Below are 14448 nucleotides of genomic sequence, written 5' to 3'. Positions count from 1 at the left end.
GAGGTACGATATGGAGGCAACAGCAGCAGGATGTGATCCGATTTCTCCCAGATACATTAAGTAGTAACATTTTATTTTAAATGCACATTAAATAAAAGCATAGTCCTTAACTACCAATGAGATGAGGGCCTTTTAAATACCTAAGATAAACATACAGAAAGATGGAGTTCTGTTTTTTTCTCCTTGGGTTACTTATCTTGTTATATACATGCCCCTGGCCTACTGCATGTTGAGAAACATAAGTGCAGGGCTTTAGTCAGGCCTGCGTCTCATACATAGCAGTGCAGAGGTACCGCTGGCTCAGTTGTAGGTGAGCATCAGGAGGAGGGAAAGCCACAGTTCACATTACTGCTTCAAGCGGCTTCTCAGCTCCTCCCTCAAGATCTTACCAAGGCCCTCTGGCAGAGGGAGGACAATGAAACCCTCATTATTTCTGAAGTGAAAAAAAAATACGGATGATAAACACCACCTGAAATAATTTTGAAATCACAGATAAGAAGTTAAGGGCAAACATTATATGATACACACAGACATATACTGGGTACTGTAGACATACTTGCTTTGAGTTCCTTTAAGTATCCGTGATCATACCCCTACTATTGCCCAGAAATAAACCAACTTCATCTAATTTTAATTTCAGTTGCACCTTATTTTAAACTTTTATTTAAAGAAACATTTAATCTACTATTAACAATGCAGGAAAATACTCTGTGAGCGTCCCTTTCTCCTACTCTAGCAGCCTCCACAATGAGTTTGGAGAACTCCAAGGAGGCTGCTTTCTCAGTATTAATAGTTCTTTTATATAACCCTTTCACCCTGCCACCAAGTTCTTAGAATACAGAATATTAATTAAGACTCAGAACATTCCGATGAAGTAGGCAAGTAGTTTTATTCCCAGGTTTTAGAAGAGGAATATACAGGCTCAGAAAGTTAGCTGACTTGCTCAAGTCAGTGAGTCAGTAACAGAGCTGAGAAAAGAATCCCTTCATCCTGATTGCAAGTCAAATTTTTAAGTTCAGCGGCACATAGTTTCTAGCTCTGATATAAATTAGAATAAATTCTGTTTTTTAAAGGATCTGACAGATATCAGACAGGATGAGAATCTGCTGAGTAGGAAGCCAAAGAGGAAGAAAAAAAAACAACCAACCACACAATACAGGATGCAACAACCAGGGCCACTGCCAAGTGTTAACATAACTAACTCCACCCTCTTCTGCAGCACTAATTTGGAAATTCCTGACAATTATGGGGACTGCCTATTCGGGCAAAGCACGCAGGAATAAAAGAAATCATTGACAAATTGTTCAGATATCTTAGTCACTGTAAACCACAGAATCATAGCCTGACATTTAGAGTCCTTTTCAAATTGTTACTCTAAGCACTGAGCTGTTTCCTGTGCCTTCTTTTGGAAACTTACTGAAAAAGCAAATCAAAGATTTGAGAAGCCCTCACAGTTTAGTGCCAATGAGGCAACAAATCCTTCCTGATCCTAAGTATTTTAATGAAAAGTGATTTGGGAGAACTGCAAAGAGTGGTCATTTTTTCTCCATTCTCCCCATGCCTCCACTAAAGAGTGCAACCCTGACAGTTAATTTCTGCTCACTTGCTGAGAAGCTTCCGTATTTATCTGCAACAGGAAAGGTGGCACTTCCTGTGGGGCCTAGATTCAAGCAATGGCTGGATAAAAAACACCACAAACCTTCATACAGACTATACTATAGTGCATTTGACCTAAAAACAGGGATCATTAAGTATATCCCATATTTTATTTTAAAAAAATTAATCTATTGGCAGAATATTTATAAGACCGCAGCATACCACAAATCTCTTACTAATACAAGATGGCTTTTTTAGAAATACAACATGTGCATGTTTATCTATTACTAATCTGCTGTCATTCAGATGCTACAATGATGGAAGCAGCGTCAGCACCCTCTCTCATTTTAAAAGCCTTCACCTGACAACTCTTTACTCTCCTGAGCATACACAAGGCCCAATTCAGCCTGGGCATAAGCTGATGCAGCTCTTCTGAAGTCAATGGAGTTGTGTCAGCTGCAACCAGAGCTGAATTTGCCTCTTGGTCTTTAACAACCTCTCAGTCCTCCAGCTTCACGAAGTCCCCACCCCCTCTCGGGCCCACTTCCCTTGCTATCTTGAGGAGCAAAGCCAAGTCTCACAGCTGTGCACAGCACCATACCTGGGGCAGCTCAAATATTTGACAGCGTTGGTGTGACAGTGCTGGTGAAAGATGCTAAGTCAACAGTCCCTGAGCAGGAATTCCTCTGCTTATCTCCAGAACAAGCAGCAGCAGGGCCAGCTTTCCTCACATTGCCCCAGATGTGCAAGAACCCCTCATGTTTTCAGAGGGCAGTTCATACTCCATATCCAGTCAATCCTTAACTTCTCTAATTCGGTGTAAAGCTGAAGTTCCATTTCTCCAAATGACTCCACATCCACCTCTCTCTCTGCCCTCTTCTCCTTCCACAACTCTAGAGTTTGCCAAAGTCTTTTCCCAGACATCCCACTTTGATTGCTTCAACTACTTGCATCTTCATACCTTCTGTCTCAGACATGTCAATCCTCTCCTTTAAGGAGAGTCTGAAAACCCTCCCATTCAACTGCATGACCACATAGCATGTGCATGGCTCCTGTTTATATTGTACTTTAGTCTGTAGCTCCTCAGGATGGGGATTCTTTTGGCTGGCACACACACACAAACAACAAGGGGATGCACACCGACCAAGGAGCGGCATATAAATGGAATCGTAATAGTCTGCAAAGATTGCCATTTGCCAACCATCATGGGGTTTTTTGTGACACAGGCATGTTTCCACTGGGAAACAGAATGTTGATTCTTTGCTTATTAAAAAAAAATTGTTAATTCAAATTATGCTTTTAAAACTGTTTTCCTTTATTAACTCCTCTTCAACTCCACCCAGTTCAATATGAGTAAGGAATACAAAGTGATCAGTGTAGCTCTGTACCAGAACACCACCAAAGCATTAGTGGACAACGGCATGAGAGGAGATTATTCACTATTAGTTAAAAGCCCACCCTGACCTGAGTTCCCCCAAAATTCTGGGCGTGTTTGGATTTGAGATTTCAGTTCAAGCCCATTTTATCATTGATTAAAACAGGAGGAAAATGAAACATCGTTGCTCAAAGGATGAAAGCCCTTAATGGAAATACAGGCTTATGGCTTATATACGCTCTGTTTTTGCACCAATTTAATTAACTGACACAAGCTAAACAGATAAACAGCTTTAAAGATAGCAGATTTCCTACCCAGTTTGTAAAAGGTAAATCACTGCCACATTCTCTTTCATTAACATGTACCTGGAGCTACCCCAATTTCTCTCTACCAGTGACCTTACCTCTTCCTCCAGTTTCACCACTTTGGCCTGAGCATTGTTTAAGGCCTGATCACGGATCTCAATGTGCCTTCGCTGATCCTCGTTGGTGGAGCGTGCAGCAGCTAGTTCTATCTCCAGTTTCTCCTTCTCCCTCTGTGTTTCTTTATCTACAGAAATAAAGTGGGAAATGTAAAATAGATAGAGCTTTCTTTGACAGACGACTAGGAGTGGGGCATTCCCCTAAATTCTACCAGTGATCAAGAACAAGGAGGTCTTTGCTGACAGCTGCTTGCTCTCCAAAGAATGGAAAGGGCCGACATCTCTCTCTATACAGAGGGATAGAGATAATAGATTGCTGAGAAAAATATGTTAAATTCGGTCATTTATCTTACCCTGATTAGATAGATGGCTAAGAGAATGCAGCACCTTTTTATCTCTAGCTCACTGGTTTAAGATAAGAAAACAAGCTAACCTGGTAACATCACTGCTTGCTGGCTGGGTGATGGCAGGGGTGCAAAGGGGACCTGTCCAGCTTAGGGCCACAATGTAATGTTTGCTTTTGACACGCCCTATTCTGTGATGAGCACATTTTTAAATTAATCCATAAATACAGAAATATAAATAAAATACCATGACAGCTCACTGACCTCAGTTCAGTTCCTGACGGGCAAGTGTCTTCATTACTGAAGCACCGCCCAGTGGCCCCCTTTGCTGGCATTTTCAGAGGGGCCAGGAAATGAATGAGCAATGAAAGCTCATCTCTCCTCTGTCGCCCTTAAAAGTGACACCCCAGGTCAGGACTGAGGCATGTTGGCCTGCACGGTCACTGGTCCAATTGTACCCGTGCTTTGGTTACATAAGGAATTCACCCTCTAAGGCATCACCTGGCACCATTTGCCAGCACTGTATGCATTTGCCAGTTGTTCACATTGGATGAAGAACTAACTGATGCTTGATGCAGGAATTACTGGGTGGGGTTCTAAAGCCTGTGTTGCACAGTAGGTCAGACTAGAAGATCATAATGGTCCTTTCTATCCTTAAAATCTATTACATTGTTTGGATTTCGTATTTAACATTGCTATTTGATGGCTTCTCATCTCTTGAAGCAAGGATTAGTAGGCTCAGATAACGCTGCTAGTGATGAGGCACACAGACTGCAAGCTTGGACTTCAGGTTTTTTAATCGTTTTTGGAAGCAGATTCACTTGGGCTATTGGTACAATTTTACACGTTTGCTTCCTCTGCCCTCTAAAGTGTTTATTTCAGTCCTGACTATTTCCCTTCGCAGTCAATTCTAGCCTCAGCAGGTCCAATTCATACTGTGAGAATCCAAGCCACGCTACTTGTGTCCCAGCTGGACAATGGGTGGTGTCCAGATTTACACACCACCACAAATGCCAGAAGCAAATGCACACACTGTCATCCTACCATGGAAACAGTCAAGTCAAGACAAAATTGACTGGAATCTACTCCATGCTCACTGACTGCTCCAGTTACGTTGCCATCTGTCAAGAGCTGAACTTCACGAATGCCTTAGAATCTGTGCAGTTACACTGCATGTTCATTCACAGAAGTAGTAAACAGGGCAAAATCAGGCCCAGGGGAAATATAATGCAAGTGTATAAAGCAAACCTGTAAGTGAGCAAAGCAAGAGTGCTGAGCGGACGTGCTTTCTGCAGAGTCACTGCAGTCCTCAGAAGAAGCCAATCACTTGCACTGGTAACATTAATTCAACTTCAGAATGCACCCCTGCAGCAACCTACATTCGGCATTGACAACACCAGAGAAACTGCATTCCAAAAACTAATATCCCATGCAAAGGAATGAGGACAAGCAGTGAAAGTTTTTGAAAAACAGATGCCAGACCTTAGCTGTTAGTGTAGACAGTGTGTGGTGTACACCAGCGTATAAATATATCTACAGACACAGAGCAGTTCCCATTCTTTCACCAGAAAAGAGCCAAGTGTGGAGTGTTAGCAGCATAGAGAAGCTACAAACTCCGTTCTGTGAGGGGACCAGAGCAGCCCAAAAAATGGTTGCTGTGGCAGGGAGGGAGCATAACCAGGGCAGCCAAGAAGAAGCATGTCAATGCAGTACATTTACAGGGCAGCCTCTGAAGTGGGGCTGTTAGGGAGCCCTGATTGCAACCTTAAGCTGGCTTCTGCTGGCAGAAACGTGGGATAATAGATGGCAGCAACACCACCTGCCCTTCCCTAGGTGATTCTTTCCTACAGCCCAAGGATCGCATCAGCTGGTATTGCAGGTTTAAATCACAGCCTGGAGGATTGTAACCTACAGATTCACACATACAGGGCCCAATTCTGCTCCCAAAATCAATGCCAGTTTTGCTACTGACTTCAGTGAGAACAGCATCCAGCCTGTGTGATTTATGCAGACAGACATCTCATAAGAGCTATGGTACACCTCTAGATATCAAGCAATAAAACACAGCATTTCTCCCCTCTTGTACTTTTATCTCAACATCTATTAATCCAGTTTAAAAAACAAACTAAACTAATCTCACAACTAAGTAGACTTCCCAATACCATCTTCAGGGATTTACATGGACAGCTAAGCCCTGTGACTTCAAAGCCACATACTCACAACATGAACGGCTAAGTGAACGGAGGTAGATTGAGGACAGCACAAGGGAGGGATTTCAGCACTGCAAAGGAGGAGAAGCGGAGTGTATTGCACCACTGCAAATCCTCTTCATTTTGCAATTTTATCTCTCTCTTTTTTTTTTAAAAGACATTATATAACACAACAGGAAAGAAGCAAGCATTGTCAGAAGGGTGGAGTGCACCATGGAATTAGGAGGAAAGTTGACTCATTGCCATAAGCCTCAAGATATTTCAGTACAGGGGAAAGGCAAAATTTCATACCTGCAATTTTGGTTTGCCCTGTGATGGATCCACTGCTCTGGACATAAGTCATGACCCTTGGGTATCGCTGCCCAGCCCAGCAGAATAGAGGCAGAGCTCCTCCTTTTTATTCTTTTAGACTGAAAGTTCTCCCTGCCAGCATCTTTGCTAAACTGACCATGCCAATGAGCGACTGTCTGGGAAACAGCTGGGGGATCCACAGCCCTGGATCTCAACTTAGCTCCTCGTCTGCCCTCACTTCCTTCCAAGCCCTTGCCCATGTGAGGGATCAGAATTCCACCCTATGCATGGAAGCACACTGATGTTATGGACTCTCATCACCCAGTGATAGGATTTACCCTGTAAGCAGGTTGCTTTGTGTTTGTAGGTGAGTAGATGTATTTTATGTGCTGACAGAAGGAGAAACCTGAATTTAACTTCTTCTTGCACTGGTAGTTTCAGAGACTCTCCAATGTGCCCTACATCACAGTAATATCTGAGTGCATGACAAGACAGACTGATATGGACTACACGACACCGCCTGAGTGGAGGATTTTTCCCAGCCTGAGTGGAACATTTTTCCTAACCACAGTAAACCTCTGACTCACTTTGTGCAAAGAGCTGAGAGATGGTTTTCCGATTGTCCTCAGATCCCTCAAATTCCTTCTCAGCAAGCTGCTTGTTGGCCGTCTCCATACGCTCTGCAGAATTTTTTTTGAAGAGGAGAAACAACAAGAGAATGAAAAACTTTCAGAAATGCTGTTAGAATCACTAAGTGAGTTGCATCTACTCTGGACGTGTAAAAACAAGTCCTATGCAAAGGACTCCTGCTTCTAAACAATTTGAAACAAAAAGCCTGGATCAGAAACTGAAGGGGCAGTTGCTTTTGCAACACCCACAGATGCTGTTTAAATATTTCTAGCTCCAACACTCTTCGGGAAATATTTTAGAGAATTCAGTGGGGGATGAAGCTAACAGAATTCTCTATAAATTACTCTAAAAATTTCTGTTGCACTGCCTGTTGTTGTAGCTGTGTTGGTCCCAGGATATTAGAGAGACTGCGTGGGTGAGATAATATCTTTTATTGGACCAACTCCTCTCAGGGAGAGAGACAAGTTTCGAGCTTACACTGAGCTCTTCTTCAGGTCTCTCTCTCAGATTCCCTCACCCACCTTGTCTTTCTAAAGATCTATAACATGTAAGAGTTTCGAAAATTTAAAAAAAAAATAAAAAAATCACAAGAGTGTTGAACTATCCTATGGAATTTTATCCCAGGGACATAATTTTCTTTTAAATAACACAGGATGGCTCCAAAAACCTGTAGAAAGGATATCACTTTTTAAAATTAACTTCCGCAAGGGTATGTCATTCTCTCGCAATCCTCCACTAAATCTTCTGGGCAGAAGCTGGAAAACTATAAGCCCTAGTGGCCTGATCTCTGATTACCTGACTTTCCAGAAAAATGAATAGCCCTAATAGTAAGTGTATCAACATTTGTCTCTTGAAACAGCAGAGCTAATAAAAGGCTATATCAGTCTTAGGACACATATATTAATTGCTTAGGATGTCTGATTTGCTGGGAAAAAATAGGTTAGTTTATTTATTACAAGCTTCCGTATGTCACCCTCCAGTGTAGTACTGGACACTATGCATTTTAAAACCTACCGCCAATGAGTCTCACACTACAGCACTAAATCCAGCTGCGTAGAGGTTTGAGCTTGGGTTCTAAAGCCTAGGGAGGTGGGAAGGCTTCGGAACCCAAGCTCCAGCCCGAGATGCAACCCAGACGCCGAGAATGACTGCTGTGCGTTTTTAAAACAACAATGTAGACATACCCTACATGACTTTAGACCAAGACAAAATATTTCCCATTCTCCAAAGTCACCTGGCTTTAAACGGTTAGAGACCATGAGGAAAGCGATGGCAGATAACACACAGGAGAACCAGAAAGCATTTACAGAAAAGGCTGAACAACTAGTTAAAATTATTCTGTGTTTATGTTTCTAAAACCACAAGCCGTTTTCTCCCTTTGAAAAATTAAATGCTTAACCATTGCCAATCTCGGCTCCAACACCACTCGCTGACAGCCTCAATTCCCTACCACGATACTGATGGAACTTCTTACCAAGAGCCAGACACTACTAAGGAAATACAGACAGCATCTTGCCCTGGAAGGGAAAGGAGAGTCTGAAGGAAGAGCTGCCTGGATTGATAAGGAATGTTGAGTGCAAAGGGGTCACTGGACAGGACATGAATGTCAGCATTCACAGTTTCACATTGGCACTTGAATAAAATGTTTTTAGAATACAACGTGAGAAATAGCCCCAGGATTATATCCTGGGATATAGTTTTGGCTTGTCGCTATCTTTCTGTTTCCTTAATGATTAACAGGCTGGAAGTTAGATATTGCAGTAATCAACTGAACCTCACCTTTCAACACTCCCAGCACTCTGATGACAACACTAGACAGTTGAGAATACCTGGAGTATTAGGTCATGCTCTGTAAGCGTATCAGCCATAACAAGTGAATCACAAAGAAAAACAGACAAGTACAAAAGAATTTTTTTTTAAATTGAATTTTTTAATATTTTACCTCTCAAATCCCTGTTGAAATCATGAAGCCTACGAATTTCTCCTTCCAGCTTATTTCTCATAGCCTTTTCCAGGGCATCCCGCTTAGAGGAGGACTTCTCCAGGTTTTTATATGCTTCCGAAACTTGCTGAATTTCTGTTTCCAGCTGCAGAGCAAATTAAAGCATCCATTTCCTTTAGAATTAACAATGCCTGGCACTTAGGTAGCATCTTTCTTCTGAGGTTCTCAAAGCGCTTTATTGAACAATGATTTATTAAGCCTCGAGTGAGGGAAAGCATGATTCTAGCCATCGTACAGGTGCGTAAAACTGCGACACAAAGTCGTTGTGACGTACCCCAGGTCACACAGGGAGTCAGAAGCACAGCTAGACAAAGAGCTGGAGTCCTGTCTTCCAGGCCCTTGCTCTTCATTACAACAGTCAGTGCGGGGAACAGTTATTTGAAAAGACAGAAATGCGTTTTTGCAGGTTTTGATGCTGGGGCCTGGGAGCAGGGGCACAACTACCCAGTGAAACCACCATGAGCTTGGTCAAAAAGCAATTTCATAGAAGGACTTTGATGCAAAAAATAAAGCCAAAGAACAAGCAAAGCATATAAATAAAATTATATTTAAAAATATTAATACCAAACTGTAAGTTACCGATGTGCTTTGCAGATTTGTATTTATTTAGGGGATAACAATCTATTTTGTAAAAAGAAAAGGAGTACTTGTGGCACCTTAGAGACTAACCAATTTATTTGAGCATGAGCTTTCGTGAGCTACAGCTCACGAAAGCTCATGCTCAAATAAATTGGTTAGTCTCTAAGGTGCCACAAGTACTCCTTTTCTTTTTGCGAATACAGACTAACACGGCTGTTCCTCTGAAACCAATCTATTTTGTACGTTCTACTTACAAATCTTCAATCTAATTAATAAATAACAATAATACCCAACTCATAGATAGTGTTTTCATCAGTAGATCTCCAAGAGATTTACAATGGAGGTCAGCATCATTATCCCCATTTTACAGATGGGGAAACGGAAGCACAGAGCAGTGACATGACTTGCCTAAGGTCCCCCAGTAAGCCTGTGGCAGGGCAGAGAACACAGCCCAAGCAAGTCTCCTGAATCCCAGTCTAGTATCCTATCTACTAAGGGTACAGTGGCAAAACTTTTGCTGATTAGGGGTGTTAAAAAAACAAAAACAAAAACAAAACCAAACCCACACACACACTCCAAACGACAAAAGTTTTACTGAGGAAAAGCACCGATATGTACAGCACTTCGTCGGTAGGACCGCTGTCCTGCCGACAAAGCTGCTGCCGCTCATGGGGGGTGTGTGTGGAAGTTTTTTGTTGACAGGAGAACTCTCTCCTGCCGACAAACAGCAGCTACACTGCGTGGCTTTTAGCGGCACAGCTGTGCCACTAAAAGCCACGTAGTGTAGCCATAGCCTAAGAGACACAGCTCTGAAAATAAACCAGAATATTTGGTCAGTCATCATTTAACTTCAATTTACAGAGTCTTGAAGCCACAGTTGTTTAAACAGTAAAATATAGCTTTCCCCATCCCCTCTCACTGTACAGCCTCTTGGTTTGATGTCTAAGCAGGGAACTGCTCACCAGAGACAGAAGCCAATTCACTTCCAGTTCTCCAAAGCAGGCAGAACATGTTAATGTCACTTTGGCACTAACAATCCACCAAACAGCAGACCTCACCAGACCTCCTGGGGCAAGAAGTTGATTGGAGGGGTGGGGGAAGGGGGGAAAGAGAATTCCTTTATCCCTTGTTATCAGGAAGCTGTCAAACACTTCACTAAAACACTTCCCTCACTGGAACCTCCCTAAAACTGAACAAACCAACCTGGACAGAAGTCATGTTGGGAATAAGCAGCCATGGGAAGAAATAGCAAACACAGGATCTCCGACATGGTACGAGAAACAAGAACAACTAGGTAAAAGTTACAACAGCCAGGCACTTCAAGGGCCTTGCAGGCTATTTAGGGGCCAAAGTGCAGTTCAAGACCCAAAAAGAGGTTTGCAGAGTCCTGAACTGCAGCCTGTGCTCACCTTCTCTCCACATCTGCAGGGTAAAGGGAGAGCTGACTGATCAGCTGCAGGTTCTAATTGCTGGTGAATTCAGTAACCAACAAGCAATTTATCTTTGTTTGTCTATCAGGCAAGCACAACTATAAACACACACTACTGACAATTGTTTTAAGAATTATAAAAGCCATACGTGGCGGTGTGATGGTGAGGGCTGTCTCTCTTACTTTGCCAATCCCTGCTGTATAAAGCAAGCAACAGTGAGGCTACTAGAATGACACGTGAATTGTGTTATGTCGGGGATTTAAGTGGATTTATAGTGCCAGAGAGAAGAGCTGGCTTAACAGCCCTGAAGGTCCAAACTTCTTTATTTACCCACAGTTTGGGGTATACACAGCATGGGCAGCAGCTGTGCAAGCTCCTCTCACAATGCACTGTCAGGCAGTTTTGGAGGGACCATTTCTGGGGCAAGAAGGTAGTTCAGTCCCCATGACTGACTTAGTCTTTGGCCTATGGAATCTCAAGTATTTCTAGAGAACTCACCATCATAATACCTAAGCCTTCTCCAGACCTAACGGGAAGATCATACCATCTGCAGCCTCAATGTTATTAGAACTGGCTTTAAGTAACTGAGCTAACCAGTCAAGCCACCCGCCTCTCTGAGAATGGCACCCTTATTGGCAATTGGAACAGGCACAATCGTCTACTAGGTGCAGAAATGAGGCCACCAGCTCATCACACGTAGATCAACAAAACGCCAGCAGAGGATAAAGCTTAGCTACTACCAACATGAGCAGGTTCCAAACTGGGTATGGAGATGAAAGGCTCCAGAACAGATAACCAATCCCCTGAACCATGGGCGGCAGGTATAATAGGCCAGGGAAGGCTGAGCCTGCCCTGGCGCTGCCGCTGCAACCCCAGTTTTGGCAGTTTCCACATCTGCAGGAGGACATTTTTATTATGTGCTATGCAGGTTCCAGGGCAGCTGAGGAGGCCCTAGAACCTGCATGGTGCATATGAAGCTGACAGGTAGCTCCAACCCACCCGCCGCTGCCTGGCTGCTCTTCTCCACCGTGGCCTCCCTGCTGCCGGTGACAGTCCCCCCACCCCAGGATCTGGTCGCCTTTCTGTCCTCAGACAGGTACATTGGCCTCTGTGCCCCCTTAATGTGGGGAGATGAAGCTGCCCCTGCCCAGGGGACATGGAGCCCCCGAGGGGCAGGTTCCAGAGCAGGGGGGCTGCAGTGCACTGAGACTGGCACCTCGAGAGGACCCAGGAAGAGCTGGCTGGGAAGAATGGCTGGACTCCCTGCCTTGGGGCAGCAGCAGCAGGAAGTGATTGTGAATCGCACTCCCCGCTGTGCGCAGTGACTCGGGATCACACGCCCCTTGCAAGGTCCCTGAGCCCTGGGCCTCTGCTGCTGGGGATCCCTGAGCCCTGGCTGCAGCTGGGAAAGGTGAATCTTGAGGAGTAACATTCCTGCTGCTCCCCAGGAGCCTCTCCCAGTGCAGAGACCTCAGCCTAGCTAGGGCACCCCTTCCTTTGACCCAGCCCCTGCTCACAGGTAGGGCACTGCTTGGATGGAAGGTAAAAGAGACCTTTCCATTCCCCCTCACATGGTGCCTCCTGGTTCTACCCTGGCTGCAGGGGGGAGGGTATGGCCCCAGGCTGCTACCAGCTGGGCTGTGGCCAGGAAAGCTGCCGCCAGCTCCCATTCTTGGCAGGGTGCGTGAAGCCAGCCTGCGGTGTGCTGAGGGCTGGGACAGTGACATGTGGGGGGACAGAGAAGGGAGAGCGTGCAGCTGCAAGGGAGCGCTGTGCTCCTTGCTCCTTCTGCGCGCACATGGGCTTACTTGCATGCCCCTCGCCTCGCAGCCTCAGCTATATCTGCTGACATGCATGCCACTCCTCTGCACAGTCAGTGCATTCTTCTACATGCCTGCCCGCCTCCCTGTCATCTGAGTGTTACTCATTACTTGCTATGAGATCAGTGCACTAACGGCTTGGACAGCGAAGTGCAGCATTTGTGCACAATTACCCTTCCTGTGCCATTTAAAACAAGAAACCGATAATGTTCCTTTCTCACAGTTTTACCGCCCCACCCAACACCCCCCATGTCTATTAGGAGAATGGCTTTATTGGGTTAGGGGAAGGAGGAGATTCTAATTGAAGAGATTACTCCTAGGTATCAGAGTTTTCCTGAGGAGCCTTTAATTTCCTCCACCAAACCCTCTTGCTCTGAATCTAAATGAGAAGTTGCTGCTGCTTTTCGAAGTGGTATTCCTGAGCCTTCTCCGTTGACGGGGCTTATATTGCACTCGGTGTGCTCTGAAGCAGGGCAGCCCGGTGTATCTCTTGCAGGGACAACCCGCATAGCGGCTGTTCGAGGACGTGGGCAAGAGGGGATTGAAGGGGAAACAGGGATGTGTGAAGGGGCAGGATGCGGGTGGAGGGAGATGCAGGGAGCAGGATGGAATGGGGGGCAGGGGCAATGGGTGAGCTGCATGTAGGATGGGGAAATACGGGGGAATTGGGACGGGGAGGGAATTGTGGAGCTCTGGTAGGAGGAGGGATGCGGGGGGCACGAGCAGAGAGGGGGGAAGGAGAGGAGGGACCAGTGAGTGGGGGAGGGGGCGGGGCCGTAAGTGGAAGAGGCAGGAGGGAGAGCTAGCCTCCAAGGGGAAGCGTCACAAGCCACCCATGCCCTGAACCGTCCAGCCCACATTTGTTTTGTTGTCATTTTAACTACAGAGAATATTAGATAAAGGAGAAGGTCAGTTCCATTCAACACCCACCTTCTGTAACCTTGCCACTTTCTCATAGCACCCATCCAACTCCTGCCGTAAGGATCGGTTCTCCTCTGACAGGATCTCTACCATCTGCTGGGCCCTGGAAACAATGGCAAAAGGATCTACTTGTATCTGTTGATAAGGAGAAGGTATCTGCTGAGCCCTTGGCATTAATGTGTAGGAATCTCCTTGTTGCTGCTGCGGCTGCTGCTGGCCTAGACCAGGCTGGCATAGCCGGTAGAAATCTCCCTGATGGACCTGGTTTGACAGGAACAGCTGCTGGGTCCGCGGTAGAAAGCATGGGTCTCCCTGATTTGGAGTCAGAGGTTGCTGATGCTGGGAAGGAGACAATCTGGATGGTGGTGGAGACTGCAGTAAGGTCAAAGATCCCAAGGACGTTAAGGAGGAAGTTGGGCTGTGATGGTGAGGGGGTCTCTGCTGTAACTGCAGGTGTAGGTCAGGGTTTTGCCTGTAAAACAATAAGAGCAAATTCAGCTGAAGTTCTGCAGAGCATCACACATCAACCAAGCTGTGTGGCAAGGTGCCGAATGCAAGTACATGTAACAGCTGCTACCGGTAGGATGTTCCGCGCACAAGACTTTAATGCAAATACGTTAAGTATGAAAAATCATGTAAAGAAGCGCTTCAAAACCACTAAGCAGCTGTGTGGAAAAAATCCCAAACGTAACAACTGTCCTAAGCTCATGAGTACGTTTGTACAGAGATGGCATAAGAAACTACCTTGAGATCCACTCTGTCAACCACTCCAGAATAGCACTATTGTAATTCAGAATACACTGGCAATATATTTATTAAAAATCAAATC

At 45.0% G+C, this 14448-nt stretch overlaps 1 protein-coding gene across 5 annotated transcripts in view; it reads right to left on the bottom strand.

Annotated features, from left to right (window-relative positions):
* Positions 1-14448, bottom strand: part of AMOT (angiomotin) — an 84405-nt gene that overhangs the window by 24076 nt on the left and 45881 nt on the right. For all 5 annotated transcript variants that reach the window (XM_048863951.2, XM_048863952.2, XM_048863954.2 and 2 more), the window contains 4 exons: positions 13629-14091; positions 8810-8954; positions 6825-6917; positions 3375-3520 (listed from right to left, as the gene is read on the bottom strand). In XM_048863951.2, coding sequence (XP_048719908.1) covers positions 3375-3520; positions 6825-6917; positions 8810-8954; positions 13629-14091 — 847 coding nt within the window. The remainder of the gene's footprint in view (positions 1-3374; positions 3521-6824; positions 6918-8809; positions 8955-13628; positions 14092-14448) is intronic.

Source organism: Caretta caretta, chromosome 9 (genome assembly GCF_965140235.1).
Source record: "Caretta caretta isolate rCarCar2 chromosome 9, rCarCar1.hap1, whole genome shotgun sequence".
Classification (NCBI taxonomy): domain Eukaryota; kingdom Metazoa; phylum Chordata; order Testudines; family Cheloniidae; genus Caretta; species Caretta caretta.
This window is presented reverse-complemented; position numbering and strand designations above follow the sequence as displayed.